This window comes from Cinclus cinclus, chromosome 3 (genome assembly GCF_963662255.1).
Source record: "Cinclus cinclus chromosome 3, bCinCin1.1, whole genome shotgun sequence".
Taxonomy (NCBI): Eukaryota; Metazoa; Chordata; class Aves; order Passeriformes; family Cinclidae; genus Cinclus; species Cinclus cinclus.
Window position 1 is genome coordinate 9,270,898 of NC_085048.1, and position 25,718 is coordinate 9,296,615.

At 42.8% G+C, this 25,718-nt stretch overlaps 1 protein-coding gene across 1 annotated transcript in view; it reads left to right on the plus strand.

The window, feature by feature from the left end:
• HS1BP3 (HCLS1 binding protein 3) overlaps positions 1-25,718 on the plus strand; it is a 54,450-nt gene that overhangs the window by 2,017 nt on the left and 26,715 nt on the right. The window contains exons 2-4 of the mRNA XM_062488446.1: positions 3,702-3,867; positions 13,226-13,433; positions 15,132-15,351. Of these exons, the coding sequence (XP_062344430.1) occupies positions 3,702-3,867; positions 13,226-13,433; positions 15,132-15,351 (594 nt within the window). The remainder of the gene's footprint in view (positions 1-3,701; positions 3,868-13,225; positions 13,434-15,131; positions 15,352-25,718) is intronic.

The window sequence follows — 25,718 nt, forward strand, 5'->3', positions numbered from 1 at the left end:
ACTAAACTTGTGTGTCCAAGTTAAACAACCAATTTTTTCCTTTTGCTGCTTTTTTTTTTAAAGCTACAAATGTAGAAATAATTGTGTTTTATGTGGAAAAAATGCAGTGAAACTATATTCTGTCTTGGGATTTGCAGGTGCTAGTTCTGTTTGAATAACAATAACAACGTTTAATTAATTAAAACACTAAGGCTGCTTATTTTGAAGGCATTACAAGAACTAGGGAGCACTTTGGATAGTATGCTCTGTCTGTCTCAGCCTCCCTGCTGGTTTCTGTTTGTTTAGAATCAGTTTTATATTTGAAAAGAAACCGTGTTGCTATGGAAGATGATAATGAAAGTGATCATAAGGCCTAAAGCAAACAAACAAAAATGTAGCTATTCCCCTCCCTCTAATAATTTTCCATGACATTTTAGTTCAGACTTCTAACAACTTTAAAAGAAAATCCCTGGGTATAGATAAGGTACTTACTAACTTCATGACAATCTCAGAACTCTCTAATGCAGCAGCTCTTACAATGAAGTTGCAATTGTGTAATTTCAGAACATCTGTACATGGTTGGTGTTTTCGGCTAAAGGCCACTTGAGGATGATTCACGGGTTATTATTCCTTTTATTTATATTAAAGGTGAAAAGCAGGTTAATTAGTGACTTTATGTTAACAGAAGTAGAATAACAGACTCATTTGAGATGGAAAAAACCTTTAGGATCATCAAGTCCAAGCATTAACCCAGCATTGCCATGTCAAACACTAAAGCCTGTTCCCAGATGCCACATTTACACATCCTTTCAAGGACTGGAAACTCATACACTTCCCTGAGTTACTAAGTCATTCCTGAGTACCAGTGACAGACATTTTGCTGCCATAGCTGCAGTCACAACTTCTAAGTGACTGCACATCTGGAGAGCTGTTAAGATCTGATTATTGTGATTATTAGAGATGCTTCTACCCAAATTAATGTGCAAATGAGATTATATGCCAAAACCAATAATGCATATTTTATTTAGTAAAATGGGAGAGAGAGACAGAGACGTAGAAAAGAGAGTAGGGGGAGAGGCAGAGAGAGAACAATTAAGTAGAAAGATAATCACTAACCTTGTATTAGTGATCACTAAGCAGTGTTCTGTTGGTTCTTCTACACCTTTTTTGGTGGTAAGGGTCCCACAAAACATGAAATTTAATGGGTAATACACATTTAGGTATATGTGGGCATGCCCAAGCCCCTCCTCTGCAGGGTGGAGTTTTGCACTGTCTTTTGCTACACTGTGTGTGAATCATGTGCAGTCCTCTGATGGAAGGCCCCAGAAATAAATCTGGGGTTGGTTTGGGTGTCTATGGTGGTTTATGACACATTTTTAGACATGACAGCTGCCTGTCATGCCTGTGTAGTTGAGCCTGTTATGCTCCATCAGAAAGGATAAATACCCTCAGGAATACGTGTGAGTGTGAATGTCCTGTGCCCAGTGTGTCTCTTCTTTTGAGTCAGTGCTCTGTGGTCTCCTCCAGTCAGAGCTGACCTTCAGCACAGTTGCTGAGCTGGACTTCTCCATGGAATCCTTGCAGTGTTACACTCTTCTCCCCCAGCCTTGTTTACCTCTCCTTAGGCTTGAGATAACAGGTATATTGTAAAAAAACTCCAGATCCAGCTGATTCTCCTGACAGGTGCCCTTAGAGCCAGCATTTTGGCTGCCACTGAAGGAGTCAGAGTTCCAGATGATGGTTGTTACTCACAGGTCCCACAGGCTGCTGTGTGAAAGCCAGGCACCTGTGTGTTCACACATAGGCACTACTGGTCCTGTGTTACAGCCAGCCACGTGTAACTGAGGACAAAATTTTGTCTGGATGTGTAAAAGGTGAAGTCCTTGACTGGCAGAACATGAGAACAGAATTGGAGCAGACAGAATGGCATCATCAAAACACTGGAGAAGGGTAGAGCTGTTGTTAAAGCCCTAATGATTTAAACATGGCTTGCAAAGAGGATTGGGTACAAAACTGGGTCCGTGTCCTTGTTTATTGTTATCCTATTTATCAGGAACTCTCAAGATGCTCTCTTTAAAAGGCTTTTTATTCAAGCTTTGAATTAGAGGTTCAGAGGTTGCCTTCTTGGGGAAGCTCAAGTTTCGTAACTGATCAAGTTTTGACATGATGAAAGGAATCTTTTGAAACTTTGTTTGAAACTAGATGGTTTGAGCCTCTTGAAAATGTGTATTAAGTTCTATGCATTGTGTATCCTTAGGTGAAAGGGCACCTCTGTTAATGAGTCTAAACTTTCTGAAGGAAGAGATAAGAATTCCACCCGAACTCTGCACTCCACAGGAAATCCAGGGAAGATGGAACTTGATAATCCTCATGGTTAAGGTTTAAAGAGGCAGACAAAATGTTTAATTAACCTAGTTTGGTTTTCTTTTAAATGAATGTCCCTTCTGATTTCTCAAAAAACTTTCACTCACACACAGTGATGTCCTCTGCATGGTGAACTTCTGATTCTGGCAGAATACTTGGTTCCAGTGACAGTGAGTGTTCTGTGGCTTGGCATGTGGTAACTTGGGGGAAGGGATCTTTGATCAGTTTTGTTTTTCAGGGAATTGAAACAAGACTGTTTATTTCATTAAACCTACTGTTTAATGGTCCAACAGCAAGTGCTTTGTCTTACTCTTGATGTGTGAGCACTCTAATATGATCTGGCATTCCTTTTGCAAAAACGTCATAAATATTTTCAGGTGGCAATCCAGGGGAAAGGTGGCACCACAGTTCTGTGGATCTGAAGTGGTCAGGAGGGAAAAAATGGATAGAGTAAACTGCAGCAGCAGCTGCTCCCCTGTTGCATTTTCCTCAAGGAGGAGCCATGCGTGGTTATGACTGCTGGTAGCTCTCAGAGGTCGATGCTGTGGTTGTCTACTTTAACTGGGTATGAAAAGACAGGTAGTTCTGTTCCCAGTAGGATTTTCTGTGGGAAAGCCAAGATGTTTTGGCTAGTGTGCCCTTTGGGCTGTTTGGCAGCGAGACTGTGTCAGGCAGTCATAACCAGAAGGCAGCTCTGAGGAATGGTGTCCTTCTTTAACTTGCTCAGTCCTGATATTTGTCTGATTTTCCTCAAGGATCTTCACAAATGGAAACTGTGATTGGCCCATCAGTCTGCTCCAGTAGCTTCCTTTGTATGTTGGCTTTAATCCAGTTCTCTGGTTGGCTTTCACAAACTTCACATTGTCCCTGTGCTCCAGGGACAGAGATCCTTCTTTCTTTCATGGCACCTTTCAGCTATTGTCTCCGTCATTCCTGGGAATGTCCTTAGATAAAGGAGAGGTGGATAGGGCTCAGCATGAGTCACTATGAACAGGCCTTTGTCTCAAAATAAACCTGATGAGAGATCATGGGATCTTCTCGCCTGCCATGCTGGGTTAAGAGCACTTTAAGATCCTGCGAGTGAAGTCCTGTTCTGAATGAATCTGTATCTCTTTGCAGAACTTCTATGTTCCTGGCATGTTGCCTGCAGTGTCGGCAGGTGCTTTGGGATGGAATATAGGAAACAGGCCGTGTCCCAGTTTGTCTTGTTGCAGAGTAGGAAGTGTTTGGGGAAGGGTCTGTGTGATGTCCTGCTCCAGCAAGAACCTTTGCATTGATTTTCTTGGGCTTGTAACTGGGAGAGGGAGAGTTAAAAGTTTTTGTGCCAATGCCTGAACTCTGTGTGTTTTATTCCCTAGGCAAATTCAGAATACACACACGGGGCTGGATTTGTCAGTGCCGGAATACCAGGAAATCCGTGGGAAGATGATGTCTGGCCATGTTGAGTATCACATTGTCGTTGTTACTCGACTGGCAGCCTTCAAATCAGCAAAGCACAAGCCTGGAGATGTGGTTCAATTTATGGTAAATATTTCATCAAAAATTAGTTAGTGGTCTCTTTGTTAATAGTTGATTATTTCTGTCATGATCTAGCAGATACTTCATCTTCAGTCACAGCCTCTCCAGGTCAAGGTCATTGGTAGGACAACACAGTCTGTACCATTTCTGCAATTCCTATTCCATTATGTGTATTCATTATCCACACAGTAATTGAACTTTTTATTCCAGGTCCCAAAAGTGAGGATGACTGTTGTTGCCTTTAAGGCATTTTTCATTATGGATCAACAAATAGAAACCAATTAAGGTTCTTATAAGTTCTGCTACAAATTAGTTTCCCCGATATATGTATCAGTACTAGACTTCTTACAGAAACATGAAATAAATATATAGTAGATTATTTGAGTGGGTCTATTACCTAGACACAGCTTTTAAAATCCTTAGTAAGAAAGGTTTACAAGGAAGTGTCCATATAAAGCATTATTTAGCTGGATTGTCTTTTTCATTATACCTGCAGAGTAAAGGTTTGAAAGCACAGCACATGACTTCAGACAGATGAAATTAGTCTTATCTATGGCCTGTGCATATGCACTTAAGCTGTTGCCCCTGGGACTGTCCATCAAGCTGATGGAAAAAGGTGCATTTAGGGTGTTCTATTTGATCTTCTTCAGCTGTTGCTAAACCACTCCTAAGAAGTGCATTTCGCTGTCCGTTGACCATAAAGAGACACACCCTGTTGCATGCTGCGAACATCTGCTCTTTTCAGATGTTTTTGCAATAACTGTAATGTCAGAGTGATGTGAATGTGTGGTTACCTGGTAGACCATGACCTGTAGTGTAACTCACACTTCATAGAAGATAGTTGATAAAAGCCTATTTAAACAATCTGATTTGCAGATAAACATCTGTCAGTGTTGTAAAGAAATGCTTTACAAGAAATGAGATCCCCTGCATTTATTTCCCACCTTGTGCTGTATATAACTATGGTAAAAGCAGCAGTGCTGGCATAGGAGTCTGTTCTGTTCTCCCTCCTCATCCCTGACTGCTTGTTCTCATTCTTGCAGTGCTTCCTTTTGCATGCTGTTGTCATGTGGCTATTGCACAGCATCTGCTGAGGAACTGCTCCTGGCTAAAAATGGGTATTTTGGGGTTTGTTATTCAGTACTGATTTACACCTCTTCCTTGAGCCTGAGTTACGCAATCTCATTCAAGTTTCTTCTAGGACAGGGAAGGGCCAGACACAGGCAGATAAGGGGACATGTAGTTGCATTTTTTTCATGCAGCAATGCCTGCTTATGTAATATTTCCACACAGCTCTGTGGAAGAAAGAATCTGACTACACCTGAGGTGCTAAACTGCGCTGTCATCATCTACCTTCATTTTGCACCATTTAAGAATAAGTTGAAAAAATCAGCTTGTCTATAAAGAAGAGAAACAGACTTTATACTGTGCAGCCCCTATACTTGCTGTGGTTGTCTGTTCCCATGTCTCTCTCTGGGAGGATTTTCAGCACTCAGTTGCTCTTCTCAGGTGAAATGAACCTTACTGATTCCTCATATGGTGAGGCCTCCTGACATTTCATTCTTCATGAAGAAGAAAACTGGTGGAGCCTGACGAGAATAACACTTATCAGTTACATTTTTTTCAGCTGACTAAGTGTGATTATAATATATAGTTTGTTGTGTGAGAGTAATTCAAAACTATGAGCTGGGAGGTTGAGGATGGATGCTTTCCATCGATTCATTCTGATGAATCTTGTCTGTATGTGTTACTGGAGGGAACAGAGGGATTCACCTGTCGTAACTTATCTCTCTGTAAGTTGGATATTTTAATTTGAGTCTGTGCGTGCTTGAGTGGTCAATGGGGAGGAGGGGAATGATGTGACTCATCCTCTGGAAATGTCTCTCTTCTTTGACCATAAAGGGAAAGTATCTACATTTTAGACAGCTGCAGTGGGGGGCTTCAGCTGCAGGCTGAAATGCTTGAGGGTCAGTAGAATTGCACACAAGTCACTGTGTGCACTCAGAGGTGCCCTGGGATTTTCTGTCTGGCTTTCAGAAGGTTGTGGGTTTCCTACAGATCTTGTATGGTACTAGCCTGATGCACACAAGCCCTTTGGCATGGGATGCCTTTTTCTGGGCAGAACAGTCTGCTCTCTATATTTAGATGTCTGCATTTGATTTTCTGAACTCCCATCCCCATCGGTGCAGTGCTGTTGAAGCGGACGTAGCTGAGCATCTGTGGGGTGGAGAAACCCACTTTGCATAACATAAACATCTGGTACCATTTGAGAAACCCTAAATTACTGTAGGTGTGTGCACAGGGCTGGCAGGTGTGACAGAGGGGATGAAGGCATTGGAGCTGCCCTGAAATGGCAAGGAGAATGCAGTACAACATCCAAGGTGCCACTGGCTGCCTGTGTGCAGGTGAGTTGAGCTTCAGTCACATTTCACCAAAATATTGTTTTACCAATGACTGTCATGGGAGCTGAGACATCTCGTGCGTGTAGGCAGGTGGTTTAACCTGGAGAGAAGTGCCGGTGCTGAGGAAGGGAACCCAGGGAAGGCGGGTTGCAGCCAGAGTGTCTGTGCAGTGCCCTGTTCTGCTGGATGCTGGAGCAGCACAAACAAGAGCTGTGACCCTTTTCCAGAGAGTTTGCAGGTGAAGTGTCTGAGCCAGGTACCTGAGGAACAGCAGGGAGCAAGGCTGCAGTGGGCAGCAGATTTAACACATTGGATTTGTATCACAGAGCAGAGTCAGATGAGACATCAGAAACTACTGTGTGCTTGTTCTGGAGCCGAATGGGAGAGGGAACATCTTTTTTTGCTTTTGTTGAAACTGCCAAACTGGAGCAAGGAGCCAGTGTCACAGCGCTGGAGTGACACGCTGGTTAGAGAAGGCAGGCAGGTGTGGTAGGATTTTCCTTGTCTATGGATACCGGTTTTCGGATTGTCTCTGTTTTGGCTACCGGCAGAGCCCAGTCCGTGTTCTATGGCTCCTCGCTGTCGCTGTCCTGTCCCTGTCCCGTCGCTGTCCCTGTCCCGTCGCTGTCCCTGTCCCGTCGCTGTCCCTGTCCCTGTCTCGTCGCTGTCCCTGTCGCTCTCCTGTCGCTGTCGCTGTCTCCGAGGAGCCGCCGCTCCCGCCCTGCCCTCGAGTCCTGCATTCTCGCAGCGGGCGCTGGGCGGCAGCAGCGAGCGCCCGCAGCGGGGACCGGCGGCTCCTCTTTTCCCTCCTCTTTTCCCTCCTCTTTTCCTCTCCTCTTTTCCTCTCCTCTTTTCCTCTCCTCTTTTCCCTCCTCTTTTCCCTCCTCTTTTCCTCTCCTCTTTTCCTCTCCTCTTTTCCTCTCCTCTTTTCCTCTCCTCTTTTCCTCTCCTCTTTTCCTCTCCTCTTTTCCTCTCCTCTTTTCCTCTCCTCTTTTCCTCTCCTCTTTTCCTCTCCTCTTTTCCCTGGGAAAGGGTGGCGGGCGAGGCAGGATCGGATCATGGCATCCTCTGGATGGGAAGCAGCTTTTAATATCGTTAACCCAGCTTTGGATGGATCAATGTTAACTATGCTAGAGCGCCAAGTACCATGTCCGGATGTTTGCTGAACACCTCCAGGGATGGTGACTCCACCACCTCTCTGGGTAGTTCATTCCAATATTTAACAACCATTTCCATGAAGAAATTCTTTCTGATGTCCAACATGAATCTCATCCTGTCAAGACTGAGAGATGTGTTAAGGCCCTATGACAAAAACTGGGTGAACGTCAAAAAGAGATTTCAGATGTGACCTGTGAAGCCTTTACTGTGGGTCTAAACAATCCAGAGTGCCATATTCCCCAGCCTTAATAGCACTATGCAAAATCAGCATCAGGACATCTCTAATTAAGATGTTTGTGGAGCATTAACAGAAGAAGAAATTCACTTCTATGATGACGTTCACATCTGAATTCTTAGAAACTGGAGGGGTTTTTTGATTTTAAAAAAATGTGAATTGTAAAATAGGGCAAGTGGGTTGTAGAACTGTGTAACTTCAAGGTTATATTTGATAATTAAAGGAAAAGTCAGTTGCATTTCTTTCAAAGGTCAGAATACTCTTGTACTATCGAAAGAGGGAAATTGGTTTTCTCTTTGGTACTGCTACCAAGGTGATATTTAATTATTGCCTGTAGATTTGCCATTTTCTGTGATAAAAAGAAAAGGCTTTGCTTTTCTTAAAGGCATTTCTTCTAGCCACACCTTAGCTTTTTCAGCAATTAGCATCTCCCTTCCCAGCCTTATTAAAAGCCTTTAGTGTCTTCTCCACCCAGCCTTTAGTGCATTCTCTTTGTATCTGCTTCCATTTCGATTCTTCTGTACAAGTTATTTGTTAGTCAAGTTTATTTATTTTTCAAAGCTGAACAAATAACTACTGGTGTTAGATATGCATAGCACAATTTAGGGAGGTATTTACTATAGAACTGTCTTCCTCTCTTAAAATGAGGGTGTCTGAGTACGTGGGTGTGTATTCATTTATGTTTTTATCACTGCCTTTTTGCCTATGTTGGCCTTTTTTCTTTTTTTTTTTCCTTCAAAATCTGTGCACTGGAGTTGCTTTTTCCTGACCACACAGATATGTTGTGAAGATAAATTCCTTCACCTTATGGCTTCTGTGATGTGGGGGTGGGGGGGGGGGGGTGGAATTCATGCTCAGTGTAGCAATAGGTTCAGAAGCCACTAAGAATTCATGTTGATTAAAAAGAAATATTAGAGTTCTTGCTCTTATGCTGGGCAAAACAGATGAGGAGAACAGCATGTGGTCTTGTAATTAAAATCTACCATCATGCATACCCACAGGGTCACCAAGCAACATTAATTCCGGTATGGCTTGAATTGGGAGCTTCCAAGCAAAAGCTTGGTTTGTGCTGCCTGGGAGAAGGGGTGCTTTTGATTCCTGTACCCAAAGCTAGTGGTTGTTTCAAAGGGCAGAGATGCTGGATCTCCCTTTCCTGACAGTGTTAAGAAGTGGGCTTTATAATAAGGAAGTCACAGTAACCCTGGCTTTCACAAAATATTATAAAATCAAGTGTGCCCTTTGTTGGTGTGCACTGGCTGGCAAAGGGCTCGAGTTAGCTGTAAGATCTCCATTTTATTGAAATCCTTTCAGCAGATATAAAGCATATGAAGACAAGTTTGAGGTCAGTAATGGGACAGTTAAAAGGAGCTTTGAAAGGAAAGGAGGCATTAAATACCATTAATACTGAATAGGATCAGATTCTGTGCACAACTGTGAGTCCCAGGCTCGTGTCCTACAGCCATTCCGGTGTGCATTTTTTTGTGTGAGGCCCTTGGGAAGAGGGGGCCAATGCACATGCATGAGATTTGAGGGATTAGCAGCAAACTTCAGACTTTCACTTTGAACTTCATGGTGGTTTTCTTAACCTTCTAGCTATACTTGATCACATTCAACTTATTTATTTGTTCCCAGTGGGAAAAAAAAAAACATTCAACCCATCCCTGTCTGTCTTTCAAGTTCTGTGTTGGATGTTAATTGTTACAGGCAAATAAGGTCTTGACCTGGCAAATGTGCACATGCTTTGCTGTATTTGCATGATTAACTCTTTTGAAGTGAAGCAGATTGAGCCTTTGATATTGTGACTTGACAGAACTCCTTGAAGTGTGTGCACTCTGGCTGACTTACAGGTGGTGGGGGTTTAGCTCCACAGTGTTCACAGAATTAGAGGCATGGAGGGGGAGAGGACAACTGCAGGATCAAGACCTGGAAAAATTACAGGCAACAGAAGAAAAATATTTGAATATTAATCAAATGGAACATAATTTACTTAATAGGATTGATAAAATGGGGTTGAGAGCAGTGCTAATTTTTTATCCTGACATTTTGGACCATAGGATCCATCAACAATTTTCAAAGGGCTGTAAGTGATAACCAGGAAAGGCAAGATTTAATTTTGTTACATGCTGATATGCCTTTCTTCTGGAAAATTGACAGAGGATGTCAAATTAAAAGGGTCCAGAACTGCTGCAGCAGAGTAGTGCCTTCTGACTGGAAAGGTGTGAGAATGCTCTGCATCACATCTGGGATTTGACTTGAAAAAATGTACTCTGTGGAACCTGTCCAGCTCTTCTGAAAGGCCTTTGTGCTGCAGCATGCAGCTCTGAGGTCACAAGTACAGGAAAGACATGGACCTGTTGGAGCAGGTGCAGAGGAAGGGTACAGAAGTGGTCACAGAGCTGGGACAGCTCTCCTGTGAGGACACTGAGAGAGCTTGTTCAGCCTGGAGAAGGCTCCAGGGTGATGTTAGACCCCTTCCAGTACCTGAAGAGGCTGTAAGAACGCAGGAGAGGGACTGGTTACAAGAACCTGGAATTGACAAGGGGGAATGGCCCTAAGCTGAAGAAGGGAAGGTTTAGGTTAGATCTAAGGAAGAAATTCTTGACTGTGAAGGTGCTGAGACACTGGAACAGGTTGCCCAGAGAAGCTGTGGCTGCCCCATCCCTGGAATTGTTGAAGGCCAGGTTGGATGGGGCTCAGAGCAACCTGGTCTAGAACCATTCCATGATTCTCAGTGCACCAGTCTGGGGCTGTTGGGCTCAGCCAGCCTTACCACTGCATTCCCAAGGACAGTCTGGCAGCTGAGCTGAGTGAGGGTATCGAGGAGCCTGTGGCTGCCAGGGCTTGAGGCACAGGGACAGCAGGTGAAGAGCCCCAGCTGCCAGGGGCTTGCAGGGACCAGCAGTGGGCTTAGGCAAGCGGGGAATGGTTTTGGCCGGAGGTGTGACACCTGACTGGTACGGCGGGGTGTTCCAGCAGAGGGCATCCCGGCACTGCTGGATGTCGGTCTGCACAGTGTGCTGCAGGCTTTGGGAAGCACATTAGTATGCTCCGGACACGGTGCCGGCACACTTGGTATTCCGTGTCGCGTGTGTGTTCCCGGTGTTGTTGTTCAAAGCCCACGCAGATCCGCAAAGGCGCAATTAGCGATGGGATGCGAGGGTGTGCGTTTGCTTTAGGTTCAGTGGTGTAATTAGACATAAATTGAGATTTATGAATAATTTACAGGCTTTGATAGAGGAATAGAGGAGGAACGAAAATTAAGTGGGGAAAGAAATAAGTTTGTGTATCTCAGTTCACTGTTAGAGTGTTTTGAAAAACTGTTTTGGCATAATCTTGATTGGCTGCTGTCTTGTAATGCTTTTAGAAATTTGGTAGTCATTATTGAAATTAATTAGATGTTAAATGTTTTTCACAAATCAGACTTAATTTCTTTTTTCCTGGGTGGAAGGTAATGATGTTTATTCTTTTGAAAGAGCACCAGTGAATTCCTTACTGCCCTTACATTTGTGTTTACATAGTATTTTTGGGAAGGGCTCAGGCACTGTACCCTGCTCAGAGTGCTGCTGGGACCTACCAAACTAAAAATGTATAGCAGTTCAGAAGCTCTGGAATTGCTTTCTCTTCTCTTTTTGGGTTGTCTTTGAAAGGGAAGATTACAATGTTCTGGAGCATCTCTGTTGCCCTCACTTTAGTGCTTGGTTGCTGAATGGCATTTCAGATCCCGCATGTGGAGCACAGTGTTACCAGCACTTAACCTTTGTTCCTTTCACAAAACAAGTCTAACATTCTCAGTTTTTCATTTCCTGTCGACTCAGGTTGGTGTTGTTTTACAGAGCTGCTTGCTTTTTTGTGACTGGATACTGAACCCACAGTGAACATGCACAGCTGAAATGCAAATGCTTTTCCAAATCATCTGGCTAGGTTGGTAATTACTGCGAAAGGCAGGGAAGCGTGAAAGCTGAGGTGGTTATTGCTCTTTGTGCCCACGTCTGAATCAGTGAACTGGTTGAGGTGTGCCTGTTATTGTCAGGGCCTGTTCCCTGGGCTGGAGGGCAGCTCACACAGTCAGGCTGCATGCACAGCATTAAACTTTCTTTCCACCTGCAGTGTGCATCAGTACCCAAACTGGCTGCTGAGGGGTCTCTCCACCAGGCCAGACCTTGGGCTGAAGACTTACCTGCAGGTGTGATAGCTGCCCAGAGTGTAGGAACTGTGCCAGACATTGTCAGGTTCCAGTTAGACACTATAAATGAGATTTTTAGTAGCTGCTCTCAGGTTCCAGTGGCTGGGAATATGCCTGGTGCTTGGTGTTTAGTTTGCTTGTAAAGAGGCAATGTAGGGATTCTGCATTAATCTGTAACTCATTTCCCTTCTGTGCTTTTTGTTAGGTTGACTCTTTTATTCGTGTGTTTGTGGGAGAACTCTGCATTTCTCCATTCCAAGGTGCGGTTCTTGAGTCTCTCCATCTTTTATATCCATCTCAGTATGTGCAATACTGCACATATTGCAGGGTTTATTAGGATTCACTCCTGTAGAGTTCAGCAACATGTGTTACCAGGAGGATGAGAGCTGGACCCTAAGAGTATCTGTGTCCTATGCCCTCCACTAGCACTATTTTTTGGGTTGTTTTTTATCTCTGTATTAATAGAAACAGATTGGTAGATTGTGGGTCCATGGAGGGCCTTGACAAATATATATTATCTGTATAACAGCACAGAGCAGGGAAATCACCCTCATTGCATCTGTAATGTCACTTAGACATAGTGTTTTCTTTGTGTGTGGGTTTTGTGTTTTGGTTTAAGATACTGAATTCAATACTTAATGTGGCATAAAAGCCACACCTTTTCTAACCAACATACCAATAGCTATTGCTTTCCTTGTAATATCTTGAGCCTTATTTCTCCTCAGGCTTCCTGTCTTTGTCCACAGAAGGAATGACTCCATTCACTATTGGCATCTTCTCCCTGCATAAGAACCTTTTAGACAATGGCCAAGTTGTTGATTTTTATGGATGAATTGAAGAGTCAGGGGTTAGCTGAGGTCTTTGCCCCTAGGTTTTTTGCATCACCTGCTCTTCAGGGCAGAAGATGTGCCAGTTTTTTAAGCCTCAGCAGCCAAAGGGCACTGAAGCCACCAGGAGTGAGGAATGGGACAGTGGTGCAAAGGCAGCTTTCTCCACCATGTACCTACCAGGCAGGGCTTTTCTTCCCTCCTGTCTCTCAGGACTGGGCATCACTTTTAGTGGACAAGGATTTCTGCTGTCAAAAAAGTATCTGGAGCAGTGACCTTCCCAGTATTTCATTAGCTGATGAGTCAGACAAATGGATTCTGGCAATGAACTGTAATTCCATTAAGCAGTGGATTTTAATAACAGAATTAGAAGAACAGCAACAATGCTTGAGGATTCACTGGGTACATAACAGGCTTTTGCTGGGCCATGTGTAAAGCTCCTTCCTATTATATGGTTTTCTACTTCCACAGTTAATGCTTCACAGCACCTAAACTGCTGCTTTGCTGCTCCTGTCTCTCCAGTAAAGAAACAAACCTGGGCAACACATTTTCATTGCAGGTTTCCAAGAAGTACAGCGAGATTGAAGAGCTCTACCAGAGACTGACAGCACGATATCCACAGATTTCTCTTCCACTACTGCCTAGAAAAGTTCTCTTCGTGGGGGAATCTGACATCTCTGAACGAAGAGCTATGTTCAATGATATAATGAAATTCATCTCCAAAGATGAGGATCTAGCAACGAGTCCTGAGTTACTGGAATTTTTAGGTAACTAAAAGATGTGAGTGCCCCCTCTCCCATGAGTGCCAGAATAAAGGCTGTCACTGAAAATATCCTCATGTGCATTTACAGTGCTGCACAGTCATGCTTGCTAGTGTTTTTCCCTCCTCTCAGTGGACACATGCCTCATTCAGAGATGTTGGTAGGTACCTTCAAAGCAAGCATTGTGCTATCCTGTCTCTGATTTCCTTCTGCGCTTCAGAACATGTAGGTTTAGAAAGCTAAATAGTTATATGTGGGTAGATGGACCCTAAAGAGACAGTACAGGGTCTCCCTTAATGAGCAGCTCTTGCATGTTTTGACTGATTTACCTGCATATTATTGAGTCTGATAGTTCCTTTCTTACATCCCTTGGACATGGCAGCATACTGAATGAGTGGAACATGTGAGTTCTCTGCTTTTAATTCAGCTGAGGGCTGCTGAGCAGGGAATACTCCAGCCTGGTGCTGTGCAGGATTCTTAGCAGAGAGTTACTTTTAAGTGTAGTTGCAAGAAACTAACAAGTGTAAACAGCAATTTTTGCAGAAGTTTCAAGTGTGGCCAGCTTAGTTCTGTGAAATTGGCAGCTTCCTAAAGTAAAAGGGGGCAAAGCTGCTTAATGCTTGGCAAGATTCAGGTAGTAAGGTTTTTGTTTGGGTATTTTTTTCCCTAGCAGTGTTCTCTTGAAAGCAGACCCTTTGCACTGAAAATTCAGAATTCATGTTGATTGAACTTTGCATGCTGGTTAACCTAATCATGGTGCACATCTGCAGCTAAACTAGGCTGGATTGCATTCTGTGGGCAGATTGGGTGAAATGAAAATTTGCCTTGGAATAATGTAAGTCTTACACTGATCTGGCAGATTCAGATATGAAAAGCTGGGTGAGGTGAATCTCCCGTGCCATGTTACCTTACGGTAGTCAAAATGGTATAACCATGAATTTTATCCATCACAGTTTTCAGTAGCATTTTTTTAGCTGGTCTCATTATTGTAAATTGGACATCTAGAAACTCAACAAGGAGCCATTTTCTCCTCATTCTGTGGGCCTTTGCATGTAACAAATATGGTGAAAAGACTTAGTTTTATGTTTCAGTTGGCTGAATTTGCTGAGCTGGATGCATCTTGCATACTGAAGGGTGTTATAACTTCAGGCTTCATTTCTCAGTGTAAAACTGGAAAGCTGCTGTAGAAACATGCTGTCCAGTGCTCTAATTTTAGCCCAAGTTAATTAAATAGTGTCAAAAGGAGGATTTTCTCTCTGCTAGCTATGTGAAAGTTAGCTACCTGCAGCAAAGCAGAGTATTTACAGTGTCTCTGTAGCCAGCAGAAGAGAAATAGGCACTTCAAAGAAGAACTTCTCACATGACTTCATTTGGATGGGATGAATCACCATGTGGAAATTCTATTGTTTCTGCTGACTGTAGAAGGAACATAAATAAGCAGATTTGACATGTGCTGCTGTGTCTCAGATAAAGTTCATTTCCTCTATCTTTCTCTACTTAACTACTTTAAATCAGTAAACAGATCAGACACAGAATGATACAGTGAATAAAGGGAACAGTGGGAGCGTTTTGAAAGCATTTCACAAAAGCTGATTGTGTCCTTCATTCCTCAAACAAAACTGTCAGCAACAAGTACAGGGTATAAAAAAACCTGTAGTTGTTATCTCGTATACTCAGTTTAGTCTCCATTACTGTGTTTTGCAGGAACAAAATCCTCCAGTGCCGTTGACTTCAAGGGTAAAAACGTGCCTGATGACAGGGAGAAAGAAGATGAAGAAAATGAGGCATTGGATTTTTTCAAAGAGGAGAAGACACCTGACTTGATCTCACAGCTTTTATCAGTGGAAAATGTCAAAAAAGGGGAGGAAAAAGAAGAGGGAGATGAGGAGGAGGAGGAAATTTTAGACCCTCTTGGTATCATGAGGTATGGCTAAAATCCTGTAAATTAGGTATTTAGATGTTAGGTTTTCTGAACAAGGCTGTTGTATGTCACTGTCCCCATGTCACTAAATTTTACAGAGGAAGAGGGGCCTCTGCAGTTCATGAATGAGGTGCTTTGGTAGAGGGAAAAGACTTTGTAGTGCCTTTTCAGTGAATTCCTCAGGACATCCAAGTGACAGGGACATCATTAATGCCTTGGTAACAGTCCCAGCTACAGAAAGTACTTTGCTGAGCACTGCAGGGTTCTACCACAAAGCATCAACACTCCAGCATCCAGTGGATGTGCCTTCTGGAGTGCACAGGACACTCTGACTACAGTGTCTGGAACTGCTTTTGAGCTCACTTGTGGCATTTCTTTCCTTTTTCCTTTGTCTGAAGGTGTCACATGCTAAATTCTACTAAGGCATAAGCAGTAACAGCTTGAGGAACAATAATAGGATCAAAGCCTCCTGATATTAGTATCTGGGCTTGTTTACCTGATAGGTTATTTTCAGACAGTTACTTTCTTCACTTCAAGATCGAATTTCTCACTGAATTCCAAACCGATTTCTAACTACTAAAGTCTGGAAGCAAATTTAGATTTTCTGTGGCTGGGATCACGAGTATCAACTACTTTTTAGGGTGTCTCAGGCTTTAGATGTCCAAGTAAAGAAGGTGTAGCTGCTCTTGATCTTCAGTAAGCACTGCACTGACCCAGCTGGATGGTTTCAGCCACTACTGAATGTTGTCTTGGATCTAGACTGCTTTCAAAATGCTTCTGCATAGCAATAGGCAGTAACTGAGAGTAACAAGCCAGACCCTTCTCTTGGTGTTTCCCAATGTCATTAAATCATTTCCAGGGGATCATTCACTCAGGGCTCCAAGCTGGAGTTTCCTACACTAAGTTTGGTCAAATAAGATGATTAATACTGGAAGCTCTATTTGGATTTTACTCCTGCTGTAATAATCATATGCAATCATGGATGCCCAGATGTTGTCCTTTTTACTTGAAGTATTTAATCCTTTTAATCTGAAAAGATTCACCAGAAAAAGATCACCAGAAAACATTAACTGTTACTCCTTTGACAAAATGTGCTGAATTACTCAGCATCAAAATTACTCTTCTGTTTAAGGAGAGTTTAAAAATTTAAATAACTATTTACAATGAGAAGTTAGATAAAGAAATACTTCCCACAAAATGTAAGGTCCTTAGTTTGTATGTTTATAAAAGCAGTTGTCCTTTTTTGGATAGGAAAATGATCTATTGGGTTAGCAAATGCAATGTTATATTTTCCAACTTATAACAGATAGAAGCTGTAAAGAGCCTGCTATGCCAAAACAAGCAAAAAGTTTGCTTTTCTCCTCTGCACAGTTTGACATAGCATTTGAAAATCTTGATTATTTTGGTCTTCTAATGCACTGAAGGATGGCAAGATCTGGTATTTTAATCCTCACTTAGTTTATTGCTTCCATTCCTCCAAGTACAGAATTCTTACTGCATCAAAATAACTTCATTTATATAAGAAGAATGGTCTTCACTGGGACAGGGCTGCAGTGTGACATGTTGTGCAGTCAGATGTTTTTCACTCTAAAGCAGTGGCTGGCTATCTATAAAAGAAATCTCCATATCTATTTGTTATTGCTTTTGTGACTCTTGCATGTACAGTGTTGGGGCAGAAACATGGAAGTGGAAACAAGAATTCTGAGTTGGATTTTTCATTGTCTCTGTTCTCCTGTAACTCATCCTGCCTCCATGGAAGTTATTTTCAGCTCACATCAATGGAGATCAGATTGTACTTCAGCACTGTATCCCAGCTCAGTGCCATCTAGTAAGAGGTGTCTAGCTGAGAGGCCAAAGGCAGGATCTTAGTGGATACTGGATGGGCAGTTCTTAGGAGACATTTCAAGGTGTCTTGTATGCCTGTTAAAATGTTTGGTGTGCGCATGCTTTGAAGAGGGAGCTGAAGCCACACAGCTTTAGTGCTTCAGAATGATGCTTGAAGTTACTTAGGCATGGGAATGAATAAATGGGAGGTGAAGCAGATAGATAAATGTGTTTAGTAGTAAATTGTCCCCTGGTGCCTAGTAAATTCAGGTTAAAAAGGAAGGAAAAAATCCATGTTCCTTTCCTCTCTGAAAAACCTTTGGAAAGCTGTAGATTCAGCTCTGAAACAAGCCAGTCCATTTTGTGCAGTAGTAGTGTCCAGAATGCTTTGAGCAGCAGAGCTCCAACCTAAATTGAATCATGTGTTTGGCATAATCTTACAGGTTTTTTGGTTTCTGGATGAGGATGAAACTGCTCCAATAGCACAGGTCTCCATATGCTGTCAGCATGCTTCATTTGGTAACAACTTCTCCTGGGCCAGAAGGCTGTGAATTGGATTTGGCCCAGCACTGCTGCTGTGCTGCTGAACCACCCAATATCCAGTTAAATATCTGGCCTTAGGGATGAAATGCTAAACTAGGGCCTTTTTTTTTCTGGTTTTGTGTTGCTGGGGGTCATCCAGGTGGAAGCTCATAATGGCCTGGTTCCTTTTGCCTGGAAGAGACATCCCAGTGGTGCTGATTCTCTGCCTCCCTTTCAGGGCTGTGTCTGAATTGCTCTTTGATGTCAGCTGGGCAAACTGACTTGTCAGTTCAGCTCTTCATGTTTTGTGGATATTAATGATGATCTATAAATTTTGTGTTTCTCTGTTGTATGATTCGATGCCTCAAAGCTTGCTTTCTGTGTTAGCAGAGTGATTCTGGGCTTCTTAGCAACAGAAAGACTTGGGGTTTTGCTGTCCAAATCAGGATCATGTCAAAAACAATACCTATTTCTGATAGAGTTTTCATCTTTTAACACCCCTCTTCCTTTTTATTTTTTTATCCCAGAAGCCTGGTTCTTCCTAGAATAAAAGGTGCTCAAACTTGTATTTATGGGATGCAGTATTGAAATTCATTGAAATATGTTTTCTTCTCTTCATCCTCTGCCTTTCTTGATAGTTTGAAGTGTTGATGTTCCCATGTATTGTCACCAGTTATTCTGCAAGTTTTCCTGGACATTTGTAGAAATCTTTTCAGCTTTGGACAGAAAATACAGGTCATGTAAGAACAATCACTCCTAATACAGGGTGAGATGATCCTTTGGTATCAGCTGTGTATAAGGGAATGAATTAATATATACTCACTTTTGTAGCAGTGGCACACTTTTAGCTCTGTTTCACTTTTCTTAGCATTTTAAGTATACAGTGACTTGTAAGTCACTGTAAGGTTCTCAGCAGTTTTTTTTTAAAGTTAGCACCTCGTGGGTTTGGATTTTTTTTTTTTTTTTTCTTTCTTCTCTTAAGCCACAATCATAATATTCCTTTGTTAAAATGTTTTGGTTCCTTTATAAAGGAAACCAGATACATATTTAACTCCTCACTGTAGGGACAATATTAGGTATATTAGAACTTAGCTTTGTCACCACTCTATCATTTTTCTTTAAATCCATAGAGCACAACATTTGCAGAAACATATTTTTAAATCCTTAGTACCTACCATGGTGCTTTGGTATCTGAGTTATTAAAGGTCCAGTATCTTTTAACAATATTTTAAAGGATTTTCCTCATAAATTGCAAAATAGTATTGTGTGGCTAGTCTCAGTTGCAGGGAGTTCTCCGACTGGCATGCCTTTAGGAATGAAAAAAACAGGAGCAATGGATCTGAAAGAGGCTAATCCTCTGAAGGACAAGGCATGGAAGAGAAACACAAGTTGCATGAGCTATTCACCTGAACTTGATGTTGAAAATTCTGCAGTGGAAAAAGGTGTGATTTGCCAGTGGTTTGAGGGGAGGTTGGCATGGGGTGAGGGGAGCTGTGTGAAGCAGGGATCAAATAAGATGATTTGCTCCCTGGCCCCTTGGCCAGGGCTGACTGAGCAGTGTCTGGCAGTGGCTATACCAGGACATTCTCCTGTCCTCTCAGTGAGGTTGGCTGTGTCCAGAATGGCCACTGCAAGTGGCTGCTGGCCTGTGCTGCCTCCTGGGCTGTGATTGGGATGGTATGGGAGAAGGCACATTGTCCCATGGCAGGGGTTTACAAGGGACTGTTCTAACAGCTTGAACTGTTGAACCGAGCTCCTGTGCTCTGGCCCAGGAACTACTCACTAAAACAGTTTTGGCCCCATGTTCTTCTACCCACAGAGCTTTCTGCCTGCTGCCATTTTTGCTCCATTCTGCCCTCAAGCTACCCCGGGGCTTGGCTTTCTGTAGAGAATTCAGGTATCCAGTTTGGGATTTTTTTGCTTAATCTAAGCAAGATCAAGTTGACATTTCCAGGTCTTCATCTTACAAGTTAAAAAACACATCACAGTAACTGAATTGGGTTTTGTCTTCTTCCTCTGTGGGTGAAATAGAGAGTTTTACTGTTTATATGTTGAAGCCAAGAGCTTTAGCATCCCTGTCCTCCCACTTTGTAGTCACAACAACTGAATTTAGTACTTGTATTCAGTTCATTCCAAAAAAGCTCAGACAGCAACTGATTAAAATGACTGTAAACCGGCTCCTGTGAACAAAGCAGCAACAATTCTGGAAAAGGACTGTGGCTGCCTCTTGGGTTAAAATGTGCAGCAGCCCTTTCAGTGCATGCATTTCTTCAGCTGCAATTACCTTCTGAGGTAATATTTGTTCACCACTTTGAGAGAACCCACCTTTTCCTGTGTTTTTTTTCCCCCTGTCTTCATCAGCTCTCTGCAGCCCTTGTAGGAGCCTCTCCTCCACACAGGGTTCCTCCCTTCCGTCCTTTTTCCTTTGCCTCCCTAAATCTTTCAGTGACAGCATGTATTTCCTGAGGTATAGGTTTTTCCTGGCAAACTGCACAGAGGTGAGTATTCCCTAGGCAAGAGCTCTTCTATATCCTAGTAGGTCCTGGAGAGTTTGTATTGTCTGTGCCTTTACTGTTGTTTCTGAAGATTTGCCTTTGTGGCTTCTCCTCATCCAGATTTGTTCTTCTGCTAAGGAATACAGACACATAGGTAGGTGGAAGCTTTGCATCTGTTGTGTTTAAACACAGATATACAGCTAAGTCCTGACAATAGTTAGGAAGGGATGGGGCTGGTGAGGGCTGACATTTTGGGTGCCTTCTGCCAGAAGTTTTTTAAATCTCTGTGGCTGGTTGTTGCTGGGGTCAAGCTCAAGCACCTCCAGTGCTAGAGGTTTGCTATTGCTGGGTTTAGTTGGTAAAGAGATTATTAAGGCACTCTGTGCTTTTCCTGGCTGCAGATGAAGTAGGTGATGGCTTGGAGCAGCAGATTGGCAGGAAATGATCAGCCAGGAGCCAGCTATGGCCTTGTCAAAGCCTGCAGAGCCAGGCAGGCTGCAGGAGGAGGTAGGTTGGCACACAAACCAGCAGTTGTTTCTGGGTTGCATCCTACACCTTTGTGTTTCCCAGCCCCTTAGTGGCAGTCAGGCTAGAGCTTGACTCTGCAATTGTTGATGCCAGTGCTCCCTTTCCTTTCCTCTTCCCTGTTGTGGCAGAAGAGCCTAGAATGGCCTCAGCCTTTTGTCTTAGGGGAAGAAATGAGTGGCAACATTTAATTATGCTTCCTGTGCCAGAAACCTTGGGCAGCTGAGTGGCTGATGAAGAGGCAGAAATCACCTTAAGGGGAATCCTACATTTAGCATCTTTCCAAGTGGTTTTATTGATGGAGTGCCCAGAGCTGTAATAGGTGAGGGTAGTGTACTTGCTCACGGACTTTCCCCTCCAAGGAAGAAAATTTCTGCAGGCTGGAGTGGTGTTGTAGCACCACTGCTAGACAGATGGTCTGGAGCAAACTTGTCAAAGTGTGTGTTCAGCTGCTGTGCCTTCTGGTCCTTGGCTGGCAGGGCTGTATTCCTGCCACTCCTTAGGCATTCAGCTCCTCAGCCACTCACAAATACACAGCTGCCCTTTGGTCCAGCCAGGTACATGTTTGCCTTCCCCTCTGAATCCAGTATGATTTATACACAGCATAAAAACAAATTGTCTGTTTATCCCAGTCAGCTAAAAAAAAGTGAAGGTGTCAAAACATCAAAGAAGATCGAAGATATAGGTTATTTTTTCTTTAACAAAATTCCAATAGTTAAAACAATGAATGAGAAAATAGTGCTTTGTTTTCCTAGCAGCGTGTGTATCCATGCTCACAGCTGTGAAGCCTTCAGAGATTTAAACAGGCAGATCTTTATTTTCTGTCAGTTGTTGAGTCACAAGCTTAGGTTGCAGGGCATGTTTGACCGTCACTTTGCCGAGTGACACAAGTATTTGTCACAATTCCAATCCAGCTGCTGTCAGATTGGCAACTCGCAAAATCCCAGTAAACAACCCCGTTGGTCTTCTACTGACAGATGAATTTTTTTTTTTTCTGAAAACCAAGGATAATCGTCTGGTATAGTGTTCTTCTCCATCAAAAAGAGAAGAAAAGGGAGCAAAAATTTTGTGTTACCTACCCAGTTAGAGGATAAGTCTGCCTCACTTTTCATAAATTGTCTGGCCTCAACCTTTTTTAGGGGCAACCTTGTAGCCTCTCTTTGGGTTTGTTTCAACTCAGTGGGTAGGGTATAAAGGAGGTTGGCAGTGGTGGTCTCCTTGCAGGAATTCAGTCCCTCCAGTTTGTCTCCTGAACATCTTTGTTTTTATAGGTGCTTTGTGAGTGGTGTATCCCATGCAGAGGGCTTTCCTTTCTTTTCTGCCACCAATCCTGTCTCCTGAGAACACATTCCAGTGTGTTTCTTTATTGAAATCTTGCTGTGCCCCACAAATGGGAGTTTGGGGGTGATTGAAAGGAAACAATGGAAAATGAAACCATGTTTAGCTGCTGGATCTCACTGAATCATCCATATTCATTCTGTGTTATGTTTTCTGAGTGGCAGAAACCTGTTCTCTTGAGATAACTCTACCAAAGCTTGTGTGGCTCCAAGTGGTGGAACTGAGACCCATTCCTAGCTGTACTTCCCAGCCAGGGAAATCAAGTTGGATGTGTAAAAGACTTGGCCCTCTTCTCTCATGGCTTTTCTTTGGGAGGGCAGACTGAATGGAATTATGCTCAGGAAAACAGATTTTTGTGTACTCCTGGACTTGTACTTGATATATGTTCTATCCCTAAGCACTCCTTCAGGAGAGCGTAATGCACAGGTGATTGCTGCTATGTGTGCACCTGGCAGTCAGAAAGAACTGTACCTTGGGATCAGAGCTAGGGCACTCACACTGTCAGAGACGTTTGGAATGGATACACAAGTCACAGCTCTAAAGTTGGCTGCTCTGTGTTTTCTTTTATTTTGGAAATCGTCATTTCCCTGACCTAAGAAAAACTTACGAGAGTCTTCCCTGTGCCTGCATTGTCCTTATCTGCATTCATATTTCCCTGTCTAGTGTTGGATTTTTGGTCCCATGAGATTGTATAGTCATTATTTCCCCACGTTTTTAAGCAATTGCCTGGCTTAAAGTTCAGTGGTTAGTTTCTGTCATGACTGGCTTGAGTGATTTCAGTACATCCACAGCTGGAACATGAGGATCCTTTGGGAAAGAGTTTAAGTAATTATTTTAATGTGCTTCATTTTCTTTCTGATTAGAACACTGAATATACTTAATGGGTTTTATAAATAGTTAATTTGTGTTTATGCCATCATCCTAAGCCCAAAGGGCTGAAAATAGCTCTCTAGTCTGTGCAGTGTTGCAGCTGTGTGTACCATCCGGTGGTGTTTCCAAGCAGAACACAAATGTAACTTCACCTGGGGTAAAATGCAGCTAGGACATAATTGCTTCGTGCAACACTTCACTGCAGCACCATAAATGAAGAGCACTTAATTCATCTGGAAATGCAGAGAGAATTGCACCCGTGTAAGTGCAAGTACCCAGCTTGGAATTCGACCAGATTCCTAAAGTAGATTGTCTCCTTTTAAAAAAGATTTGACAAAAAGATTTGACAGCATTTTTAACAGACCTGGTTCATTGTTCACAATGTACTAAAGAAATACAGCTTAACATGCACTTTTCTGTATACAGAAGAACTGTAGAGCCAAGTAATACCAGGGAACTGGAATGAAATGCCATTGCCACTGGCTGGCACCAGCTTTCAAATAATTCCTGTAGTCCTCTGGGTGAACCCTTGGCTTTTGGTTTCCCCCTCCTGTTTGGCAGGATGTGCTGGGCAACACTGAAGGTGCTGGAGCTGCTGTGAGCAGCTCTGCAGGCATATCCAGCAAGTCCTTACTTAACTGAGAAAGAGAGGAGGCAGGAGTACCCTTAGAGAGGCTATAGGATAAATTTATGACGATACAGAATCAAAAGTGTCTTTTTTTTATTTTATTTTTTTTTTTTACTTCTCCTTTGGAAGAGAATTGAACATGATGTAATTGGGCAGATCTAAACATGTTTTGTTTCATGGACTTTACAATAATAGGATGACTCAAGTCCTTAATTAGAATAAAAAAGCATTACTTCATCGATGAGCCTGCTTCTTTCACCAAGGCTGGGGAAATCTTTAATTGACAGATGCAGGGAACTGCTCATACATGAGACAGACTACTAATGAGGGATGGATTCAGAGCTGCCCTATTGCTTTACTGTTCACTGAAGAAGGTGTCTGTGAGGTGAATGTGTGCTCACTTTAAGTTGAAATGGGAGACTTGTTTTTCCTTTTATCTGATGCTGTCAGGTTCCTAATTAAGCAGACAATAAAAGCATTGTTCCATTTTCCCCATGGACCAGCTGCAGACATTTCTGTCTTCATTTCTAAGGGTCAAAGAATCAGCTTTTGGAAAACCATTTTTGAAAAGAATCTGTAAAACTTTGCCAAAAATGCATGATTTAGCTATATAACTGTAGGCTGGTACTAATTAACACACCTGGGGATCACATCTTTTACTGCTACCCCTTGCAGCATTTGGCCAGGTCTAGAATCATCTGAAGTGTCAATTAAAAAGGAACAGCCCTAAGGACAGATGCGTCTGGGACTCAGCAGCTCTTAATTCTGCACTTGAATTTCTTGGGTCATATCACACTACTTAAAAGTTAGATTTCTCCATTATCCCTTTAGTAAAAAGAATAAAACTGATTTATAGATCTGCTTTGAGAAAAGTTTCCCTTTGTACAGAAATGTGGCATTCAGATAGTTGTTAATGACCACTGTCAAAGAAGCAAAAGAAATTCTTTCCATTACCTTCTGTACATTTTGGGTAAGAGTCAGACCCTTTCTTTCCATATTGCCTGATATGCCCAGTCATGTCCAAATCATAGAGGAAGTGAGATTTATTTTGACACTGAATTACACAGCTGTGGTAGGTGGTTTGACTGTGGCCAAATTAGTAAATAAAAGCAGGCAGGAACTGTAGTGTTGTTTTTGCCAACTAAAATAAAGTAGCTTCTGTCCAACAGCTAAATCTTTCTGCTCCTTAGAACAAGCTGGCCATGTCCAAAACAGAAAGGGCCCTAAGCTTGTACTGATCCCTAAACTTTGTCCAGGTATCATTTGGGAAAGCAATAACAAGCCTGGGCCCAAGTCAGGCTGCTAAAAACTCACAAGGCAGTTACTGTGCACCATTATCCCAGCCCATGCACTCAGCACATTTGCTGTTGTTGGCCTTTTGTTGCCCTCAGGGCAGCCTGAGGAATGTGCATTTCTAGGAGTCAGGATTGGACCTGTTGGGGCCCTGCAGCGAGGTGCAGGCAGTACTGAGTGTGTGTGTGGCACCTGAGGATGCTCCGTGGCCATAAACCCCCAGGGGCATTTTGCAGCAAAGAGGGGTCTGGCTGCTGGCTCCTCTCAGCTGGCTCTGTTGGGTGGTGGCACAGCTCAGGAACTAGCCTGCAGCTGGAGAGGTGCAGCCTGCCTCTTTTGGGCTGCAACATAGTCCAGCCTTGTGGGTGTGAGCTGTGGTGCATCACATGGCTTGGAAAAGGTCCTGATTTTGATTTTTCACTAGTATAAGTTATTTTTTGAGGTCTGCTCTCTGAACCACAATTTTCTGTAGCAACTGCTCTTTATTTGTCACGATACACAAATGGATTGGAGTGGCTTGAATGGAAGACTTCTAAGCTTCTCTCTTACTTGCTTTTTGTCTGTAATAGTATCTGAGGCATACTTGATGGCATCAGTAAATGCAAAACACAGTGTCGTGCGCTCAAAACCATCTTACAGAATCACAGGATTACTTGGAAGAGACCTTCAAGATCACCGAGTCCAATCCATGCCCTAACACCCCAACTAAACCATGGGACCGAGTGCCACATCCAGTCTTTTTTTAGACACATCCAGGGATGGTGACTCCACCACCTCCCCAGGCAGACCATTCCAGTATTTTATCACTCTTTCTGTGGAAAACTTTTTTCTAATATCCAACCTACATTTCCCTTGGTGCAGCTTAAGACTGTGTC